Source organism: Colias eurytheme, chromosome 21, assembly GCF_061535395.1.
Source record: "Colias eurytheme isolate Ceu_HAF_F1 chromosome 21, ilColEury1 Martin Lab GWU primary, whole genome shotgun sequence".
NCBI lineage: Eukaryota > Metazoa > Arthropoda > Insecta > Lepidoptera > Pieridae > Colias > Colias eurytheme.
The window spans coordinates 3,251,515-3,276,011 of record NC_143000.1 but is presented as its reverse complement, the minus strand read 5'-3'; the positions used below and the strand labels follow the sequence as shown (position 1 = coordinate 3,276,011).

Genomic DNA, 24,497 nt, shown 5'->3' with positions numbered 1-24,497 from the left:
ATTTCGTACCTACCTATGTACTTTTGTATGCATATAACAAAAAAGAAAATTCAGAAAAAGCTATATATTTTGAATTTAATACAAAAGAAGCCACCATTTCTATATCATTCATCCAACGTCCACTTTCGCCTGCCAGCCCTAACGGACCAAAGACTCAGGGCCGAATATAAGGGCTCCCGTTCCTTTTATTTTGGATGTCTCCCATTTGTTATACATAATACATATAGCTTTCCTATCGCGGCATCGCGCGGGAATTTGAGGCCGGCGCCACCGAACGGAGAAACTTCTAGAGGCTGCGACTTTTTTGAATTTTCATCATATTTACGTCACGATTCTTGTTAGAAGATTACATAGACGTAGTTGGATTATATAGGATGTGCTATTTTAGAGTCGTTAATTGAACGCTAAAATAAGTCGTACCTATATTTAAAGGCATGAAATTTTCAAAATCAATTCAATTCAATTGGTCATTTTTATTTATAGATAAATTTAACCGCATAAATAAAAAAATATAGTGTGTCATCATTAATAAGCAATCAATCAATATTTACTGTATCCTATAAAATTTATAGTTATTAATGTTTACGATATATTTATTAGATGTCGATGTGGTTATTATTAAGATCTCTTCCCTATATGACAAAACAAACTCAATAAAATAAAAGTTGAAAATTTTCATACACCCTGTATAAGCTTGTAGGTATTCGAGAATCGGGCAGAGGACGGCGGAATGCATCGCAACTCGCAACATCGACTTATGAGTGAGAGGCTCGCAGTTTTTGTGGCTTGGAGTAGCCTGTACTGTCTGATATGACTATAATAGTACCTACGTTTACCAGATATAATATAATTATGTAGTAGAAAATTGATTTGGATAATATCATTTGATCGCGTAAATATAATATTAGTATGGATGTATGGCCATTTCTGACGGGTTGGTGGATATAATTAAATTAGGAGTAGGTAGTAGTAAAAAGTAGTAGGATATTCTTGGCTACTGCTTTGAAGTTCGTGGCCTTTTCTGATGAGATTCGTCCTGTGTTTTTAGTAATAGAGTATGTGAAGACATACAAGGGCACAGTACAATAAATAAGACTAAATTGCACACTTCGTACACCAAACAATAAATTCAAGGCAGCAATAAAACTCAACAACAAGCAGGATGTCCATATCAAGTGAACGCAAAACAAAACAATTGGCGTTAAAAATCAAAACAATTAAATCATTCTATTTACGTTTTTACCAGAAGCCTGGGACCTTGAGACTTTACGGCTAATTTGTTTAGACCTGGTTCCGATTCTCAAAATAGTGGATAATCATTCCACGTATATACTAGACAGATGACTTGAATTTAAATGGGTCGAGTTGCGTGTGAGAAAAAAGCCGAAAAAACCTAATTGGACCCCACGTCACGTGTTTGAATAGCCGATAGTGAAAATTAGCGATTATCAACGCTACTATTTACTTTTTTCTTGTACAATATGGATATAATTCATCCGTGCGAGTGTACTGTTCGTCATGGTGGGAATTCTGTAACAGTACGCAGTTATGTGGAACCGTGTTGCTCTTTTTACCCGACTGTGGAGGGTTAGGTTTTTAGTGTAGGTATGTTTATAGGGAAAGTAGATTTCTTAGAAATACGCGGCTTGATGGATTTGAGCTAATGAGGAGCAATTTAATTTTTCTTGCGAGTATGAAACTAGGTTTTTAAAAAATAATAAAACATTAAAATGGATGATTTTAGCGCCTTATTCATTTTAAAGATTTTGAAAGGTAATTTCCATTTCATTAATATTCGTCTTTCTTCAACGTATTCAGAAATAACCTCAATTTATATTGTGCAGTGTCATTTGCATCTTCTCTCCTAACATAATATGATCCTAAACATACCAAATCTAGAAGAAACATAGTTACTAATAGACTGGTTTATACATGGATAATAGAGAACCATTTTCTACATCATAATATTCCGTCTTTTTGTTCATATTTCCCTTATGTAACATATTCATCAACAATTCCACTATTTACATTACTGTTTATGCACATAAATTTGAAATTGCATCTACATGATTGCATTGTCACCCAAAATAGCAGGTGATGTCTATTTTTAGGTCCGCCAGCATACATTAGCTTCATTGAATATTCGCTATTATCAATTTGCAACGTTAATAACGTAACATAAAGACTTTACAAAACACATTAATTCTTGAATTACAAGCTACCTAATGCAAAACGCAAATGCGTATTAAAATCAAATATAATAAACATCATATTGGCACTCGCTTGAACCAATATTTTAAAGAGCGTTTAAGCGCACGCGATACAAAATGATTTGTTGACTGCTTCCAAGCGGGCAAAAACAACGAAATTGTAAACAATTGCACTTGTATTGCGGCTGATTTGAATGATTCTTTAGAAGGTGTTGCTTCATCGGTTATTACTATGTATGCTATGTATGACTGCTTTGAATAGTGGAGCGAGTGTGTCAAACAGTAATGAAGGGTTATTTGCAAGTTTTTACACGTTAGCATACTAGATGAATTGTTATTAGTAAATTGTGAGAATAGTCGTTCGGTTACTTATATACAGTGTGTCCGGACATGACATACCCATATTTGAAGGGGCTATTCTCCAGGTATTTTTATCGACAATTCAACCCCTCTACAGTCCCCTACCTCACCCCCCTCAAAATGGCAAACCTATCAATTCGGATAGTGAATTTATGAAAATTGTAATAACTTCGAAAGTGAGTGTCACAAAATACTAAATTTGGTTTTTATTTGAACAATAACAAGTTATTCTAGGGACCACTAAACAAATTTAATTGATAAGAGTGATGAAACATACTTTAAAAAATTCGAAAACCATTTTGAGGGGGGTGAGGTAGGGGACTGTAGAGGGGTTGAATTGTGGATAAAAATACCTGGAGAATAGCCCCTTCAAATATCGGTATGTCATGTCCGGACACACTGTAGAATTTACCAGTTGGAGCGAAAATTAATTACTAGTTGTAATTATTCAGTTGTTTAATAATGATTCAGATTGTGAAGTTAAGGCAGATATTTAAGCAACTCCACCCAACTTTGTGTCGTTGTCAGACCTGTGACAAGAAGCTATATGTAAATATTGTCTCTGTAATTACATTATCTACAACTAGGAACCGTTACGCTCCAGACAGAGAACGTCCGGGTCACCGTATTCCCATCACGGCACTGTCCATCAACGCCTCGTATTTCTACATTTCGGACAGGCCAAACTGTAACGAATACTACGCTAATTGAATACGTAATCACTCATTACCATACTCAGATCTGATTTCCTTGACATTAGCAATTTTTATTAGTTCTAGGAGACGCGAAGTCTGGGTGTCCGCTCGTCTGTTTTCGGTGACAAGGCCGTACGCATATCCTGGACCTTTAATGTGAATTTTGTCAAGGTTCTATCTGTTACGTGTAAGTATATTTAATGGTTTGTCTAGTCATGCAAATAGCTTGGATAAATGCCCTAGAATCCCAAGATAGAATTCTATGAAATGTTTAAAAAACATCATTAAAATATATATCGTACCTATTTACCATAAATAACGATAGATTAATTAGCGTAGCTAACCATACCTACCTATATACCTACATGTAAAAATATTTTGACCATTAAATTTTATCTACTGCATAAAAGATAAACATTCACCAAATGAAGTTTACAAAGCACTGATAAAATCGTCTAAACATAAATTTTGTGTAACACTTAAAGTTTTTGTCTTACGCTCATCACGTATGTTCTAAGTGGACCTAGGCACTGATGTTATCTAAGTAATGTGAACTTGATTAGCAGATATGGACCACATTACGGTATCTAGCATCTTTGTTAGAAGTTTTATATGGCGAGAAATATACACACCTGTTATAGAATGATTTATTTATGATAAACTAGCTTTCCGCCCGCGGCTTGGCCCGCGTTTTCAAAGAAAAACCCGTTCCCGTAGGATTTCCGGGATAAAACCTATCCTATGTCCTTTCTCGGGTATCAAAATATCTCTATACCAAATTTCATGCAAATTGGTTCAGTAGTTAAGGCGTGATTGAGTAACAGACAGACAGAGTTGCTTTCGCATTTATAATATTAGTATGGATTAATTGAACGATAAATTATTTTATTAAATGATTAAATTAAATGATACGACATTCAAATAATATTTTAGCTTGATAAGGTTATGGCTTGAAATAAAATAAGCAGAGTTAAATATAGGTCCTGTCGAATGAAAAGTAGGATGACATTACTTATTCCTAGACCCAGATTGATTTTAAGAAAACGTAGTTTAATAAGTGTATGGAGTTATAAGTATATTAATGTGGATAAACTAGGCACAGAGAACAAAAATCACGTCCGAACAATAACATAGTACATCCAACACAATTTATGTGAGCAACAAACAGCACAAATTAAACGGCCATAACACATAATTTACCGTCAACATATTTCCCTAAACACATAAAACAAACGCCGAAACTCGTAAACGGACAATAAAACATACCAAAATCTATAATGGGCGCCAATGCAATAACTCATAACACTATCTTGGTAATAAATCATTAAATTTTACCGCTTTTTAAGTGGACATTATCGCAACTGATTGAAACAAAGATTCCTTTCGGATCATGAGGAGTCCTTTATGCTCGACCTTGGTGTCAACCGATAGCGGGTAATAGAAAGGCTTATAGTTTAGTTATAGGGTCACCATGATAGCAATGCCTTTTTGCTTCACAAGTACGTACTGTTCGATATGGATATGTGATTCATGGACGCGATAATAACGGCTATTTATTCAATTAATGCTTCTGTGTTCTCTTATTTTGTTGATTTATGCTTTGATGGTATGGAAATAAAAATTGATAGCTTTTTACCTACTTTATATCTACCTACTTTATATCTACCTACCTACTAGTTTTATGAAAATTCCTAAATAATTTTAAATTGTTAATTGAAGTGAACATTCCAAACTTCCCAAACTTTTCCTTTTTTGGTAGATATGTATAAAAAGTTTTACTTAGGTACTTACATTTTCAATATTACTATAATAATTCACTACTTCAGTACTACTACATTGTACATATTATATGTATATTACACTTCAATGAATTTGTTTTATGTACTTGCAATCAAATATCAAATGACTACTAATGAAAATAAAAACAACAAAAAATCACGTATGTATAAAATAAAATTCAATTACCAAATTCGTAAGCGTCCAAAAACCAGACACTTTCCAACGTAAAAAGATACTAAGTCTTTACGCCACATTAGCTTTTGCATTCATCAGAAAATTTCGCGGTCTTTTTATTTGAGTTTGTTCATATTTTCGTCTCCGTGGTTTTTTGTTCCATGTTTAAATGACGTGACATTTTTAAAGTATGAATATTCTTTGACCCTATGACATTTCTTGATTAGTGACTGTGAAAAAGTAGGTACCTAAATAGTCACCACACTTACTAAAAATATTTAATATGTAATAGACTTTATAGAATTAGGTATATCGCTGTATGCTGTCCAATATCCATCCATACCTATTATTTAGTTATTGCCATTTTAAATTTAATATTTTATGCATTTTATAATTTGCATAATGCAATCACACACCAACCCAAGTCCACACTCAAAAAGACAATCACCAATCGAACAGCAGAAAATCGCAAAAATCACAAAAGCATTACAAAAACAAATGCATCGAGTTGCAGTTTTATGGAGACGAGTCACCCGTGCCGTGCTAATTAAGCCCTTGTACACCGAGGGTCCGTCGTCAATCAATGCTTAAGGGCTCAACTGAATTATTGGCAACGTCAACTGCACGGAGCCACGAAGCACTAGGCTCTATTGTGCTTTGACGCAGCTGTTTTTGATTTTTTTTCCAATGTGGCTGATTATGTGACTGTGTGATTCATTATCTGCGTAGAGAGGTAGTTAGTTGGAAAATTATGTTAGATTTTTCTGTTTCTCAGTGTTCCTAATATTGTCTAATAGAAGTTTTACATGATGAGACTGTCTTTTATGAATTTTCGATGTCTTCTTAGTTCTTATCTATACGATTTATTATACCTAGTGTTGTTTTAATTAATACATTCATTGATCAAAATTCAAGCTTCTTAAGCATAAAATCTATGTCAAACACCTACCTAATATTAAATTTGCACGCGCCCTCTTGCCATAATCAGCATGTCCGGTACGCCAAAGTACCGCATCAAATCTTCGCTCCTCAATGTATTTCACCAACATCGAGCGTGGGACAAGGGTGTTTATCAAGCGGTATCTATATTCTATACGCCCGTGTGTCACGGTGATGTCATCGAACCAGCGCGAAGGTTAAATGTATTGTCGTATGCAGATTGAAGAGTAATTTCCGACAACGACGTAAATGAATTCGACCGTTGCACGTTTTCGAGTGCCGTGTGTAGATGTTCTATTTTTAATTTTTAATTACGATTGTCTATGGCCATCGAGAAATGATCATTTGTTTTTAATTTCGCGTTCTCGTTCCATTCTTTATTCGAATGTTCTTGAACGCGCGCTCATCGAATCTGTCAATAGTATTCACAGATAGCTATAATATAAAGCTTTATGGTAAATTATAAGTTTTGTATTCCGTTGCACAAAAATATATTTTATACTGGTAATTTTATTAATATTAAGGGTAAAAGGTTAAATGTCTGAAAATGAACTGTCAATTAGTTGATTACGACCATCGCGCCCTCTAATTTAACCCTCTATGGGGATTTGGGGATTGAAACCCGCGCTAATAGTTATCCCCGTTGAGTGTTGTTACTTTGTTTTAACTGACATTAGCTACGGAATTAATTTGTTAATATGATTTTGATTTTTGATAGATTTAAGGAGGTATTGATTTTTAAAAATGAGTCTTTACAGACTAACAATACCTTTTATTTTGAAATGTAGGTTTTAACTTATATTTGGATTTTTTAAAAATAATTTAACTAATTTAAAAAGCTGAAATGCTATATATATATTATATACCTAGTGAACTAGACTATTTTATAGTTAACTAGCGGTCCGCCCCGGCTTCGCCCGTGGTACATATGAAAAATAGATGTTGGCCGATTCTCAGACTTATACCCGATATGCGCAGAAAATTTCATGAGAATCGGTCCACCCGTTTCGGAGGAGTAATATGCAGACTAACATTGTGACACGAGAATTTTATATAGGTATAAGATATTATAGTTTTTCCTAGTCTTTATAACATTTCGAAAATAGCTCCCGAATTAATATCTATTGCTTTGCCTCACTCAATTATAATAGACACCACCAATACCTACCTACATTGTATCATTATTGCACTAATATTTTGAACTAGCAACACTGATTGCAATTGACGTAATCCTTAAACGCCGGTTTCCCAGTTGCCCGCTTTTTTAATATTCATTGTATATTCATTGTTTACTGCATATCGGTGGCGTGTCTGTTTTTATATCCCGTACGTAATGTTAATTCGAGTTTAGCGATTAATCGACGTACTTAGCGAGGATTTCACTCGATGTTACGTTTGATATCGATGCAGTTGTAAGGAGGTGCGCATAAATAACATATTTGGGATTGGATTTATGTCTCAAAATATATAAGTATGCGGAATAAAAAATTTAATCATTAGCTTGCTGAATAAAGACTAGATATTTACGAAGGTGTAGGTAGGTACTAAAATACTAAAAGCAAACAGGAATTATTGTAAAGACGATATGTATCTATGGTAATCGGTATGTCATTTTCTATCTACACCATAAAAATATCTCAATTTACCTTCCATAGAATATTGCAATATTGCAATTTGCAATAGTAGGTACAAGATAATAGTATCTACATGCTTATGGCTATTCAATTAAATATAGGTATCTAGTCTTTTATTTTTCCATCAAAACGGTAAAATCAATTTTGTTAAACTTTAAAATAGGTCAACCATTACAAAAACTGCAAGACTCGCCAAAATATCCATAATATCACTTCATATACAATAACAAATATTATAGACCTTGACAGCGTGTTAATATCGACTCAAACGGTCAATAATTATAGCGGTGCCGTCTCGGCTGCTTACCTATTCCCCTTGGATTGAGATGGATCCAAGAAACATACACTTCGTTGTTTTTTAAGTTAAGTAGGTAAGTGAATCGTAATCGACGCTGAACGTTTGGCTATTTGTATCGGAATTTTAACGATTATTTCATACGGTTTACGATTTATTGACTTTAAAGTGTATGAGATGTATGGTGAATGAAAATTAAAGAGCTGTTTAATAGCTATTCCATTTTCATTTTTATGGAAGAATTTAAAATCGCTATCAAACGTTTGTAACTTACAGTACAATTTACGAAGTAACTATTCTCTAATCTGTGGTACAATTTCTTTCAAAGTTCATTTAACACTAATAATTAATTTGTCCTTTTCCGATTCGATGATGTTATTCCATTTATGAACAGTTTTATCTTACCAATCATAGTCAAAATGGATACCTACTTTTAAGGCTCGGCTGCAGGCATTTTCTAGAATAAATAATAACTTTAAAAATTTTATGTATTAGTTTTAAATCATTTACTAACGACATTGTTTTTAATTTTCAGCTTATTAGCCAGTTATTCAGATTTGCTTATACATACATACATGTATACCTTTTCTTACAGGCATATTGACAGCACTATAGCTACATCAATCTCCATCACAATTAGCCATTCTAAATTAATTATTATCCATATAGATACAAATCGCGTGTGCGAACAGTATCGCAATCACATTTCTTGAAAGCAGCTCACACAAAAAGTCGGCATCTGTGTCCACGGTCTAGTTATCAAGTAATTTTGTAACACGTCATAAACCATGTTAAATATAATGCGAAATTTAATCCTTTTTTATAATGTATTTGTTTATTCTGTATATTTAAGAATCATCGACCGAATTAACTACTTAGTCAAAAGTTAAGGTACTTTTTCATTTTGCAGTACATATTATGCGAAATTAAATCCTTTTTTATATAGTAGGTATCTACTATTTGTCTTTGGTTAATTTTAATTGCCTTTTATTAGTAAAGTGTAGGTAATTTGTTTATTCTGTGTATCAGAATCATCGAAATTACTTTATTTAATTTTAAGTACTTTTTCATTTGGCAGTATTATAATAATAATTGTTCGTGACGTCATACTTCGTCTATGGTTTGGTTAGTATAGAGCATCGACCACACAGTGGTTGTGTGGTCGATGGTATAGAGACAGAATACATAATAGTAGCTAAACGCTACAGAACGGACACTCTCCGCCTCCCGCCAAATTTAAACACTTAGGTAGGTAGGTACCTCACCCCGCACGATCGTGATTAAAATGGGCCACATTTTTCTGCAAGGACGATACGCAACGAATATTGACAACATTAATCAAATTGACTTAAAGTAATTTTATTATTTTGGATTTGTGACTATCGTTTTTCGTAGAAAATGGTTAGATATTGTGCTGTTTACGGATGTATTTCATCAGAAAAACGCGAATTTTTTTTTACGCTAGTTACAAATGTGCCAACCATAAAGCGTTAACACACACATTTGCAGTCTCTACAGTGTGACTGTCAAAACCACGGACATATATCAAGATAGACTAAGCGAGTGTATGTACTTCCCGTGTCCAAACTACGATTATGAAACTTACTTGACGCTGGCCTACACTCAGTCCGCGCTTGCAGTTCGCCAAGGAAAGACGTGAAGCTGAATAAAGTAAAATGCCGAATTACGCCGTTATAAACTGTAGAAACTCCACAGCTGTGAGTGGCCGAGTTAGCAGAGATGTTTCCTTCCACCGGTAAGTAATTTTCTAATCAGAATATGCACTATTTATTTTAAAATCAAATAAAGAATATCTGTGGAAAACGATCGTGACAAACACGGATACCAAATCATACGAAATGATTCGGAATACATTGCGGCTTTTACTTGGCACGGTAAAGATCGCGTCGTATGATAACAAGCAATGAATAGCGTCTTCTCATTTTTCTGTTCTCATTTTTCTGTCCAATTTTGTGGTTAGTGATGTTCATTTGATGCAACAGTTCTCGATTCTAATCGATTTTATAATCGAACAGATAAATGATAATTTGAAGGAGCAATTTTTCAGAAAAAAAGGCATAGATTTTTTTTGTCATTTAATACGACTTGACCTAGAACTTTTAAGTATTTTAATACAAAGGTACTAAAAATAAATATTATGACATGGACGCCATTAGTTAAAGTGTCATCTTGGGAGTTTTTTAAGAAAACTCCTTATTGCTTAGACTATGTTTGTTTTTTCAGTTTTCCAAGTAACCCGAACATAAAAGGAAAATGGATCGATGCAACGGGACATAAAGATTGATTGATTGACAGTTTCATTACTTTCTTTCGATGGCCTCTCTAGTACGTAGTACATGGTAACTCAATGGGCATATGTAAGAAAAAGCTAAAACACATTAGTTTACTTGTTAGAATATTAAAAGGTTTATAACTTTATTTTATCATCCCTCTGTCTATGGTAATTATCATTTTTCTGTCTTGAATCGATTTAGTAATCGATTACGATTCATTTATTTGACTACCTCTTAGACATAGATCTAGTTTGATCTGATTTCTTTCGATTTACTTCGATGGGATAGGACGATACTAGAATCGCCGCGCGAGTGGCGGCCTAATCGATTTAGCGTAAAATGAAATTAACATCACTAAAAAGCGCTCGTGACGTCATAACGCGTCAAAAATATGACACGCTTGGTTTTCATACAGATCGCGGTACTTGCGTTGTCTACTTATATATACATGTCTGTGGTCAAAACGATAATTTTGTATGGAGTGTCCGGGGTGTGGTATAGAAAAAAACATCTCAAAATCTACCTGTAGTAATCATTAATATATTACTTAATAGTACATATATAATAAATTCAACCACATAATATGTAGGTAGACCTATTAATATCCTACATTTCAATGATAATTTTTTTACATAGTTACAATAATTTTAATTGAATTTACGTCAATACAATAGGTTAAAGAACGATAAGCGTGTTATTTAAAAGTGAGAATTAAAAAAGATGTTTTAATTTTAAAAGCATGAGTACCTACATTTTAAATTAGCGGTATTTTCCACTGTTTTTCTGTGGTTTTTCATGTTAAATTTAAGGACTTAAGAATTTAGTGAATTAGGTATCACTATAATCTAAGAAGAAGGTAATGTAGGTAGTTTACAAAGTCAAATTAAAATTATTACATAAATATTAAAGCGTAAGTAATTCTTAAACTAAACTAAGTTATATGTTATAAATTATATACTAAAACCTTCCTCTTGAATCACTCTATCTATTAAAAAAACCGCATCAAAATCCGTTGCGTAGTTTTAAAGATTTAAGCATACATAGGGACATAGGGACAGAGAAAGCGACTTTGTTTTATACTAGGTACCTAGGTATGTAGTGAAGAGGTTTCTACGAATTTTGTATACAATTTCAGTAACTTTACAACTAGTAAGTTTTCAAGAACAAACATTAGCAACACAGGCCTATTATTTGTATTTAAATACCTAGGTATTTAGATATTATGTTGTAAATTGTGTTTAGTTATAAGTTTTAATATTAGTACCTACTTAAGTACTTGTACCTATAGGTTTAAGAAATATACAGGGTGTCCCACTGTTGGTATAGGTACTAAGTTCAAAGGAGGTTATAGGTTTGCATACGCTGAGTACCTACGTAAAAAATACTTATAAAATTCCAGACGCATTTTTTTTCAAATAGATGAATTCTTAAAACTCTAGGTATGTGTACACCCATAACAAGCAACCCGCCCAACTATGCCACCAGCAAGTGAGCTATCGTTTAAGATTATGTTTTCACAGACAAAGTGCTCATATTAGAGAAGCGGTATATGCCGGCTGCGCGAAGATAGAGAAGAAAACATGGATTTTCAGGAAAAATTTAGAAAAAAAATTTTGACGTAATTTTGTTGTTAAAGTATTTTTTACGTGATCAGTGTATGTAAAACTACAAGATCCTTCGCGCTTAGTATACTAATAGTGGGACACCCTGTATATATCATTATATTGTATTAATATTCATTTAGAAATCAATCAATGATATAACATTTTTATATTTTACGCATTTACACGCATTTAAACAGCCTACATGAAAATAAAGAATTTATTTTAAAATATTTAGATAAACGCGCGGAATTCAGATACCAACGCATCGAGATTATGAATTACAAAACGCTACAAAACAATTTAGTTTCACTCGAATAGTTTTCATATTTAATTCAGTTTATGAAAAATCGCATTAAATACCACTGCGGTACTTCATTGGTATGTGCCGTGAAAATCGGTTCGCCGAGGCGGCAACACTCGTTAGTTTAATTGCACAAGAATTTTAGATATTATCTGTTCATCAATCAATTAGATGTGCTAGCAATAGTACGAAACAATTAGACTAGGAATATGCGTTGTTTATTACACGGCCGAACACGCAGTTTGCATTCAACGTACCTACATGCTCGCTAGTTGCATGCATATGCATACTATACCGATGTCCTTCCCATGAACAACATCGCATGAAGAGTTATTCTGAATAATGATCGTCTTGGCTAGACGTAAATGTACATCAAAACAGGAAACATAAACAAAACACGATACTTTTTGTTATATGCTCTGGGCATTTGTCTTGCCACAGACTATCTATATCTATGGCTGAGTATATGGTTCGGATAATAAAGAAATTAGAATTAATTTTTGCCTACTTTGAATTATCGATTGTTCCATGGAAAAAGGTTATGATTGTTTGCGAACTATTCAGCAGAAAATAACTTAATAAGTTACTTACTAGGTACGTATGCATTTATTAAAATATTACCTTAGATAATGCTTGTAAATTTAAATTTTAAAAGAGTATGTTTGGTAAGAACTGTGTAATTTGCTTCAATTTGAATAATCGTAGATGATAGGTAACCAAATTGAATATGTTTGAATTTTTAACGTATTGTTTTAATTTAACAGTATTTATACTTTCAGGAAATAAATGAATAATAATTAAAGCTAGATATATATATACTGTGAAAGAGTGTGAGTGTGAGTTATACTGTATAATACTATGAAAATAATATCTACCGTACCGATCATGGCGGGAAACAAAAAATAGACCAAAAACGAACAATTTTATACCCATCGGTAAGTATAAATAATTTTGATCGTTAGCGTTTGTCGCATTGAAAAAGACAATAAATTACAGAACTAGTTTATTAGCAATAAAACGATAAGGTTTGTTTACATATAATGTTTCGGACCGCGCCCACAAGATGGCCGACAGTGCGAGTTACTTCTAGATGAGTGACTGCGTGTGTTTTGCTAAAGTCAATTTTTTTTAATTTTTGAGTACTTTCTACTAAAAGAATTAAGTTTTTTCTAGTTATTGATGAGGTACCTACATCGTATGATGGATTATGGATGGATCCTTTATAAAGTTTGTTAGAAATTCGCATTAAAAAAATCACAAATGCACTTTTTGAGACATAAGATAAACATTTATAAACTGCAGAACCTAACTTCGCGTCGGTACGAAACGTATTGAAAATTTCATGGAAAAGATTTGGAAAAATACACAAGTTTTTCCTTCTCTGTATTTCTACAATATTGGAAAGAGAAAAGGGTCTTATACCTAATCATAAATTAACCTACCTAGTATCCAGTTAGTTTCTACAATATTTACTATTTAATAGATAAATAATCTTTTTGTAACTACCTAATGACAAAAATTTTAAGTAGAATTAGTAGAAAAAAGCCTTTATTTTTTCTACTTATAAGTTATAACGTTATCTACCTTAATCATATTTAAAATTCAAGTTTCACTTTTTTAATATTTCTAAGATAATATTTATCCACGTTAATCTATAGAATATCTAGGTAGGTACCTACCGAAGTACCCAGCCCTTATTTTAACTGAGCTTATGGATGCGATACATTAGCAAAATCAATAAAATGATTGACTCCAATACAAAACGTACAACTATTGTGTAATTCAGTATAAAATTCCGTATATTTACGCGGCCACTATCAAATACTTCAAAGCAAGTCTTTTATTACAGACAGTGATGGTACAAATTTGTTAAACACGTAAATACTGAGTAAATTTTATTTAATCTAGGGTTGGCAAAAGTTTTATAAAATGATTTTTTCTGTAAAAAATAATATGGTTCTAGAAATATAGTATCTATTATAGGTAAGAATGAGGTGATGTTATGACTTCTATCTAAAGTATCTAGATATAAATAAAATTTAATCTTAATGTAGTTAATTATATTTTTATGCAAAGGTATAAGTTCAAATAATTGTGACTTTAGGCTATTTTTGCTACGCAAACTATACGCGATACAGTATTTCTATAAAATATGCGCCAACCCTAGTTCTCTTCTATGTAATTTTGAATTTGCCAGTTACTGCAAATTATGAGGATAGTTTTTCCAATATTTTCCGTATAACATGAACCATTTCCAGATCACTTTGGTTATGACTTATGAATATGATAAGAAAAAGTTTGACTTTGGTCAATTAGGGCTTACAAAATTTAATTATTTATTCAATCTACTTTTAAACCGCTTAGGTACCTATAGGTTTATTATGTTGTTAGATATTTCAATACGAACATTTAAAATACTTAATAAAACTCAATTAGATAGGAATGTACGTATATCTACCATAAAAAAATTCACTAAAATTTTCCATTTGTAAAAAGAAATCAAAATAAAAACTCGCAAGTACAGTAACAGTATTAATTATTTAATAGTGTTGTAATAACACCTTATCGATTCTAATTAAAATCTCTACGAAATAAAAACTTTATTTCAATGACAGTTGCTTTTTTAAATATAAGTAGGTACCTAAATGAACAATTTCTTTAATACAAAAACAATATGTACAACAGTTAGTAGATACCTAATGGTCAATTATATTGTTTTCATGACAATTTTATTAGCTGCTGATTTAATACATTTTCTGAATGTATTATTTGCCTTTTTTTGGTCTGGCAATAAAAAAAGGATAGTTGATACTGGCAACTTCACAATGGACTATAAAAATTACTGCGCGTTATAACCAATTCATTAGCTCCTACGTTTTATAATTTCTCACTTTTTATAGTTATAAAGGGCAACACTTTTTATCCATTTGTCATACAAGGGGGTTTCGTTATCCGAGAAAATTATTTCTTGTTATATGTCTTATTAGAATATTTCGTTCAAAACAACATACATGCAAGAATAGTTATTAAGTCACCAAGATATAACGTTCATAATAATAACTCATATTGGTTTTTGTATAAATGATGTCAATAATTGAACTTTAACTAAGTTAAAATTGAAAGTACCTACCTACCCACGTACATTATCTATTACTTTTTCAACCTAAACAAAAATATATTTATAAAACACTAGCGGTCCGCCCCGGCTTCGCCCGTGGTACATATTTACGTTTTCTCTACATAAAAACCATCCTCGTACTTCAAGGAATATAATAAAAAAAGAATTATCGAAATCGGTTCAGCCGTTCTCGAGTTATGCGCTTACCAACACATTTTGCGATTCATTTTTATATATAAGATGAGGTAAACAGCTTTAAAAATCCAAAACATTTTTGCTAAAATGCTTTAAACATTGTTTGCAATTTAAATAAAACGTATTTTTCCTTTCGTTTTTTTCTTACAATTGCTGTAATTTACAGAACGGAAAATTTTCTTCTAATTACTTACGTGCCTACTTCTACCTACGTTTCTTACGTTTGTAAAAGTTCACTTCACGAACTAAGAAACTTTAATTACCTACTCAAACTGCTCAATTATGCTTGTAATATGCTTTTTCAAAACTAATATTAATATAGTTCAATTCTTAATAACAACATTTGTATATCACGTGATAATTGCAATAAATGAAACAGTGACCTTTAATTAAAACACCTCTGCGATATAATTTGTCAACAATATAATATCTCGACGGGTTATAAAGTATAAATTGATTTAATGTCATAGTCTATGCGACGCCTTTGTTATCTGTGGCAACTTGTAAACATGCTATTATATATATATATATATATACATATATTACTCTGTAGTTTATTACCTATTCGCTAAAAATTCTGATTGACGTCAACTAAATAAATATATTGCTATTCAGTAACACAAATTAATTATTACTTAATTCTAAATTTGTTTTCCAAGAGTAGGTAATTGTAAAAAGAAATGGAAACACTTTGGTAAAAGTGTACCGATGCGAGGTACTTATTTTACCAAATATTGATTTCGTATTTATCACTGTCTCTCTTATTGTATATCCTATTCGTGTATAACTTCTAAAATGCTAAAGATTGTACATTCATTTAAAAAGGATTTCAATCGCAGTAGTAAGAGACAAGAGTGAGTATTTCAAGAATTAAACTTTTTCAAGAAAATTTTCTCTACATTTTGACTTCTTATCGGAAAGTTTATTTCATTAGATGATGAAGCACCTAAGTTTAATTAAATAATAAATAGTAGGACTTCACAAGGCATGAAAACATATGCGATATCACTACATAGTATAAAACAAAGTCGCTTTCCCTGTCCCTATGTCCCTATGTCCCTTTGTACGCTTAAATCTTTGAAACTACGCAACGGATTTTGATGCGGTTTTTTTTAATAGATAGAGTGGTTCAAGAGGAAGGTTTATATGTATAATAAGATCCATTAAGTAGTGGAAAAGTACTGTTATTTTTGAGGTTTCTAATGTGATGTCGTAAAAAATTACATTTATTCCGCTTACATTGCAAACGCAGGCTGAACCCTACGAGTTTTATCAAAATAATGTACTAAGTATTATACACATTGAAAAGGTCTACAGAAAAGTCCGCGATGGTATATGTCTATCTCTTATGGATAACCCACAATAACTTTTTTTTGTCATTTACTTTTTACGACAAATAATGGCTAATTTTCGAAGCGATTTTAACCAATACAGCATTAATCCTTAACCAATTAAATACCATGGATACATTGTTCATTTAATATAGATCTATATGGCCATTTACACCGTATGATTTAAGTGAATATTTTCGAAGATATTACAGATTTAAAAATTGCGGGACGTAGCGTTTGCGGCCGCCCGGCTATGTATTTTATACCCGTGCGAAGCCGGGGCGGGTCGCTAGTGGTAGATAAAATAAACCATAAATAACAAATTACATTGTTGCGTTGATTAATATGTTGAATCAGACGTCATTTACATAAATACCTATTTTGTGTTCATAAGTATGAATGTGGTTAGTGATAGTCATTTTAATTCTAGCTAACAAAAAAGATAGTTCATTTAGCGGAGCAAGTAAAAAACTAAAGTTTCCATCAGCCGTACCCACTTGGGCATTCACAAGAAGTTTAACAACAGAATTGTTGGCGCCAAAATAATCGTCTGCGGTTTTCTTCCGAGTTATTTTCTTTTTTCAAAATTTCCCGCGCTTTGATGTTTCAAGTGACACCCTTGAAATTTTGGCGGTAACCGCCCCTTGGTTCCCACGTTTTGATACTTTAACAAAACATTGTTTTCGCGTTGCGATTTTTTAACATTTTATTCTTTTTTCTGTCTGTAGGTAGGTATAATTTATAAATTTATTTTTGAATGTATGTTTACAACGTGACTAAGGTTTTTTGTTAGTTAGCTCATATGACACGCATCTATGTAACTAGGCAGGTACTTGCCTAATGAATATGAAAATAGTTAACTTATATTATAGGTACCTATTTAATTTGTAAACTCGATTTAATGTAGGTAATCTGGCCTATGAGTACGAAATGTTTTGGAAGGCAAACATTTTTCGTACCCAAGTTATTTAGTAGGTACTTAGGTAATTCAGATTAAATTTTATTGAAAAAGAAATTGTTAAAATCGTTTAACATTTTATTATCTAAACTGGATAGGTAAATTAAAAACTAATATTAATATTTAGTAAAATAATATGTAGTGATCAATGATGTTATTATTTTGGTCGGTAGGTATCGGGCATGGACGTATAAAAAAAGACGGACGGTATATCGCATATACATTGAGTGAAGCCTAGTAATGGCGGCGAAACATCCATGTGTGTGTGCCATGTTGCCATGGCAACAGCTGTCCTGATGAAAATGGCGGCTGTATTTTTTTTCTATAAATTTTGCCGTAATAATTTTGTCATTAAAACATAAAAGAAATAACTTGCTTCCCTGTGGAATGTAATCCCTTGTGTTTTGTTATTTAAAATTGTACTGTTGCGGCACCATTTAACCACACAAGACGGCATTTTAAATATTTTTTGTGAAACAGTGACGCAGTTAATCAGTCGGTAGTTCACGACGTAATGGCGGCCGACTAGCTTACTATGGTGAGAGTGTGTGCGTGTTTATTGTCTTTACACGATCGCTAGCTTACTATGGTGGCTTCACGTTGTTTGTTCGTAATACGGTGTCCGTCTTTTTTTATACGTCCATGGTATCGGGTATAACGCAAAACGCTCTTACAATATTTTCCTAGAGATGTAGAGTTTTTAACTTTAAATTTAAATATCTAATGTTTAGAGCCATTATCCACAGGTTCTTCTTTACGTATTAAATTAGTACCTATACCTACCTATATTTATCTATATCTACATCCATTGATAAAAGAAGAGATTTATTTTTTATACTTAGATTGCGAAAGACTGGCAGGTAGGTACTATGAAGGACTAGGTATTTGTTTCTGTTCTTACATATTTCTGAATTCATTTATATTTCATTTAGATAATGTGGCGATTATACGAATAGGGTTTTTTAAATCACTGATACAATAAATAAAAAAATAAACATACCTAGATGATCTTAAAATTTAATTTGAAATCAATTTAAAGGTACCTAGGTAATTTGCATATCATTATTTTTTAATTTCGGTCTAAGCATATTAAAACAATATTAAAAAGGTTAGAATGGACGAGTTATTGGGATTTGGTTTTATTTGTTTTTGTTTATTTATTTGATAAGATATTTAAATTATTAGACTTAACATTCAAGTAGGTAGGTAGGTAACAGACTTTTTTAAGTAGGTAACATTCATTTTTCATGTAAAATCTGAATTATTTTACTTATAAAAAGATTTACCTAATTCAATTCAGAAAGGTAATTTCTTTCTTTTATTAAGAAGGTATTGATGATAATTTTATATCAATGCTGTCTATTGTTAACAATTACCTATAAATGTTTAGGCTATTACAGACTACCTACTAGGTACATTTAACGAATTGCACCTATTTTTATACTTCAAATTAATTAAGCAAAAAGCAATCATTTTACCAAATAGATACCAATGATACATAGGTACTTATTTCTTTTTATTTTGGCACTTGATAATATAGTTTTTGCAGGCAATGTAAAATATTTTTAACGATCTATTACCGATTCATCCGCAAAACTCATCCGAATTATTTTAGTTCCCGATTCATCCGAAAAACTCCTACCGTATTTAAATTAATTGCATAGGTACATTATAATTTATTTTTTATAAGTGTCACTGATTTAAAATGCAAAGCAAAATAATATATGTACCTAGGTAGGTGTAAGTATTTTTTAAATATCAATTGAGTTAACAATAATGACAAATATTATCTAATGATTAAAAATGTATTCTGCGTAATAAGAATTTTCAATGAAGTAGCTACCAATAAGATTTTTATAATTAGAATTTCAAATTAAAAAACTTCTTTTGCAAATTTCCTATATTTTTTACAAATTATTTATGCTAAAGGAAACTTTCTGTTTTTACTTATCTATGTTCTATTTAATAGTTTATAGAACTTTATATTTATTTTAATGAGATAATACAAAAAAGGCGTAATTAAGAGTGACAATCCCGTCGGGCGGTGGAGTTAGCGAAAAAATGCGCCTATGACGACACTTTTGCATTACAAGTAGCTTCTTGTTTAAAAAGTTTCATGATATGATGCCTACTTTTCAAATTAATTCATATTTTTTTTAAATTATCTTCATGTATAACAAAATAACAATTTTGAAATAATGAAAGAACTGTAAAATTAAGTATAGAGTTCTGTTTGAGAGTGGTTGTCTTGTTTCTCTTTTCTTGGAAATAATTGTATGTACAGTCAAACTTATATTTTATTCTTTGTGTTATGTATTTACTATTTTATTGGAGAAGCCATACTATCGCTACGTACAAGAAAATCGTTTCTTAAGTTGCTGTAGCTTAACGAAGAAGCGGTTTTGTATTTATTCATAGTTTAGAGCGGACCGGTCGGGCCGGTTATCAAATTTATGAATAACATTACTTCTTTATCATCGTTTTAGACATTAGAATTTAGAATGTATATCGACTGTCACTTTAAAAAATATTATGTTAGATCATACTAATTATTCCGGCACAGATTTGTTTTGTAAACAATTCCACGCTGACTCTACATTCGATAAACATCGCTGTACACGGCTACACATAATATTTCTGTTCGGACTTACCGCTGCAAGGCACAGAACGCAAACGATTCGTAAACTAAGCACACACAACACTCAGACAGCACTCGGTACCGCGGTGGGCACGATCACGAGCGACAACGGCGTCCGGGGCCCGTACTGACCTGCCACTCTTGGTGATCACCATTTCGGTGCCCAGCTTGTGGAACTTCTCCCAGAGGTCCTTGCCCTCGAGCGTGACTTTGGGGTCGTCGACGACGCCGTCGTCGTCTGGCGGCAGCGGCGCGTACGGCGGCGGCGGCGGCTTGAGCAGCGGACAGGGCGCGGACAGCGCGGCGGCGGCGGCCAGCGCGGCCGGCAGGTACGGGGGCGGCGGCAGCGCGCCCGCCGTCAGCAGCGCCGACACCGAGAAGTCGCTCGGCCGCGGCGCCAGCAACGGATGGAAGGCGACGGCGTCGCGCCGCTCCGCGCCCTCGAAGCGCATGCCCGCGCCGCCCGGGGCCCACGGCGCGCGCTCCACGGCCGGCGTGCCCGTCGGCTCCAGCGGTCGCGCTCGCGCCCGCTCATGCAACGTCCATGACGCGCCGGCGGCTCGCGCGGATACACTCGTGGCGCGACAATGACACGGTTCCCTGGCGACACCCGCTCGCGCGGCAGGCGTCAAACGACTGGCCGCCGGCGGCGCCGGCTCCGACACCCCTCCCGCCGCGGCCAATGGCGCGGCGCGGCCGGCCCCCGCGCGCGCGCCCGCGCCCCGCGCCCCGGGCCCGCGCGGCCGGCGGGCGGCGGGCGGGGCCGCGGCGCCGCGCGCCTTGTTTTTTCGTCGCGGCGAGGTGTCCGCCGCCGCCACACCTCGCGGCCGCCCGCAGCCGCCCGCACGGCCCCGCACGGCGACGCGCGGCCACCGCTCAGGGCGCGCGGGGGCGACGTTCGCGGCCGCCTCTTTCTAATTGGACACGTTTCCGTTCGTTCATCAATTGAGCTCGTTACGGCCGATATCTTTTGTGCAGCAGGCCCTCCGGTTCGCGTTGTCTCCGCGGCCTCCCGCCTCTACACTCGAGCACCTCGCTTCTTCACAATTCTTGGCAATAGTTCTAGTTTTCTTGCTACGTTGTTCAGTATTTCTTTTTAGTATTGTTTGTATTCACTATGAAAGTGTTGTTTATGTGTAACGTTAAGTGTAGAGTATACTATTTTCATTTTACAGTCTCTTTAACATTATAGAGGTTTTTCTTGTAGAAAGAAATAAATAGCTCTACATTAAATACACTACAAAAATGATTGTTTCGCCGAGCGTATAGGCTAGGCTCTCAAAGGCCGCGTAGGTGTGTAATGGCAGTAGACGTTAACCGCACAAATTAGGTAGGTACCTACTCATGTTTCTCTTCGTGCACCGGTCGCCACCTCAATTTGAATAATAATGCGCCGTAATGCGTGATGCACAAAAAGCGTTATACAAGGAACCGGCATTAACTAGCGAAATAAAAGGCCATAGAATGTAAATGAATATTGTTATGTATACGTATTGTTTTTTGCCCAATTTATTTATGCGCGATATGAGACTCTTATAAACAGCTAAGTTGGAATACTTACCTACACTAATATTTTACTGTGAAACAGTAAAGCTCCGTGTTTATTTTAAACTAGCTTTCCGCCTGCGGCTTCGCCCGCGTTTTCAAAGAAAAACCCGCATAGTTCCCGTTCCCGTGGGATTTCCGGGATAAAACCTAAAATTTGTTACTCGTGGATAATGTAGCTTTCGAATGGTGAAAGAATTTTTAAAATCGGTCCAGTAGTTTATGAGCCTATTCATTACAATCAAACAAACAAACAAACAAACAAAGTTTTCCTCTTTATAATATTAGTGTAGATCTCAATGGAAATTTTACTCGCAACTGCGGCACGCCTGAACTTCTTTTTCACAAAATATTTATTTAGTTAATGATGATTCAGATGCGTTAAAGATTTTTTATTTAAAAAAAGTACAAAAAATTATTACTTAAATACCGTAATGACTTTAAAAGTAACTTCATTCTCTAATAAATTACCTACCTACAACATTTTTTAATAAATTTAAAATCAATCAGTGTTGTCATTTTTAAGCAATTTTTGTCATAAACGAGAACACACGAAATACACAAAGAAAAATGGTCCGTCTTTATATTTTAAATACATTTTATTGAATATACAATTTTGTAGGAGCTTTTTTAGTTTAGGTATAGGTAGGTACGCTAGGCTAAAATAAACTTGTGTGAAAAGTTAGATACCTACTTACCTATGTACCGACTATTAATAATATTTGTATTTTACTATAAACTAAGCCCGTGGCTTCGCCTGTAGTAGTTCCCCATAATATGTAGATATGACTAATTTTTTTTTTCAAACAAAATTTTCGACTGAATAATCCTCCATTATTCCCTTTATCCAAGAATAAAAATGCCTCCTTTCCGTAGCTGTTCACGAACAATGAAAGTAATAGTTGGTTATTAGATTTTTTATTTCACAATTAAAACGCACTTTATAATTAATTTACATAAATTATTTTTAAACAATTGTTTTGTCCGACGCGGACGCGACGCTTGGACACGTCGGTGCGCTACAGCTGCGACGTTGTAGTAAAAATATTGTATGAACTATAGGTAGTTATGAAATAAATAATTTTTAAGTATTTTATGTGTATTAAATAATAAATAAATCATTTATTTTTCTCAAAAAACTTATAACTACATTAACAAAAGTACAAGTAAACATAAACCAAGAGGACTGGTGTCTGCGATAGGCCGTAGCCCGTAGCCTGTGGCCTGTAGTGCAGATCGCCAGGCACTCCCCAATTCGAACCGCTTCAATAAATATTAAATACTAGCTGCTCCGCGCGGTTTCACCCCCGTGGCTCCACTATTGTTGCCCGTAGCGTGATGAAATATAGCCTATAACCTTCCTCGATAAATGGGCTATCTAACACCGAAAGAATTTTTCAAATCGGATCAGTAGTTCCCGAGATTAGTGCGTTCAAACAAACAAAAAAACAAACTCTTCAGCTTTATAATATTAGTATCTATAGATAAAAATAGGATAAAATATATGGTAAAATATAATTTTAGAAATACTGATTGTCATGTACGAAAAATTTTATTGATGAAATATTTTTTTTTTAATAATAAAGCTTTTAATGACACATTTTTATAAAGTCTTGGTTTTAATTTCTACAGTAGGTACCTTCCTACGTATACCTATACCCTATCTGTTTATAAAAATACTTTAGCACTTTAAAGCTATAGATACCTATCTTTATCAAGTAACATCTTTAGTTATATAATTTATTTATTTTATTCCATTCAAAGCCAGGACAAACAGCTTGTTTATTACATTTTCATCAATAGGCAACACGGTGCGCGATACGGTCAATTTAACATCGTAAATAAAATTACACATACAGCAGAGGCGCTAGCTTCGTAATATTAATCATTACAAGACATTCATATAAAATTCTTTGTATTTTTCCTATAAAAATGTAAACTTAGGTACCTACTGTATGGTTTTATTATAATTTACCGACTCCAAAAAGGAGGTTTTCATTTCGGAACATTTAATGTATGTAGTGATAATTATTTGATGTTCCTTGAATCCTTGATTTAATTGTTTTATTTAAGGTAGAGTGGTTCACACCACATCAATTAAAAAATAAGTAATAAATTTCAATATATATATTGTGTTGTCGTCTACCTATCACTTCATTAAATCAATAACATACAGACAAAACTAATAAGTAATAACATAGGTAAATCAACACATAAATAAATAAATATCTGAACTCCATTTTACACCCAATATCGCCAGATCTCCAAGATAAAGCAAGAGATATGTACCTACCAGCTTAGATCATTAATGTACCAGGGTCCCACTGCAAAGATAATTTTTTAAGTGAAATAAATGATTTATTTATTTATTTATTTATTTATTATAAATATTATAAAAAGATTTTTTCAACCACTCTATTTGTTCTA

General features: G+C 33.6%; 1 protein-coding gene across 6 annotated transcripts in view; it reads right to left on the bottom strand.

Moving 5' to 3' along the window:
• The window catches only part of LOC149899008 (T-box transcription factor TBX2-like), a 102,843-nt gene extending 81,669 nt beyond the window's left edge, over positions 1–21,174 (bottom strand). For 3 of the 6 annotated variants that reach the window (XM_090114196.1, XM_090114198.1, XM_090114201.1), the window contains exon 1: positions 20,658–21,172. In XM_090114196.1, the coding sequence (XP_089970322.1) occupies positions 20,658–20,977 (320 nt within the window). In that variant the 5' untranslated portion in view covers positions 20,978–21,172. Of the gene's footprint in view, positions 1–20,657 lie in introns of all 6 variants that reach the window. The other 3 variants (XM_090114199.1, XM_090114200.1, XM_090114197.1) reach the window with 2 other exon arrangements.
• Between the last annotated feature and the right edge of the window lie 3,323 nt (positions 21,175–24,497).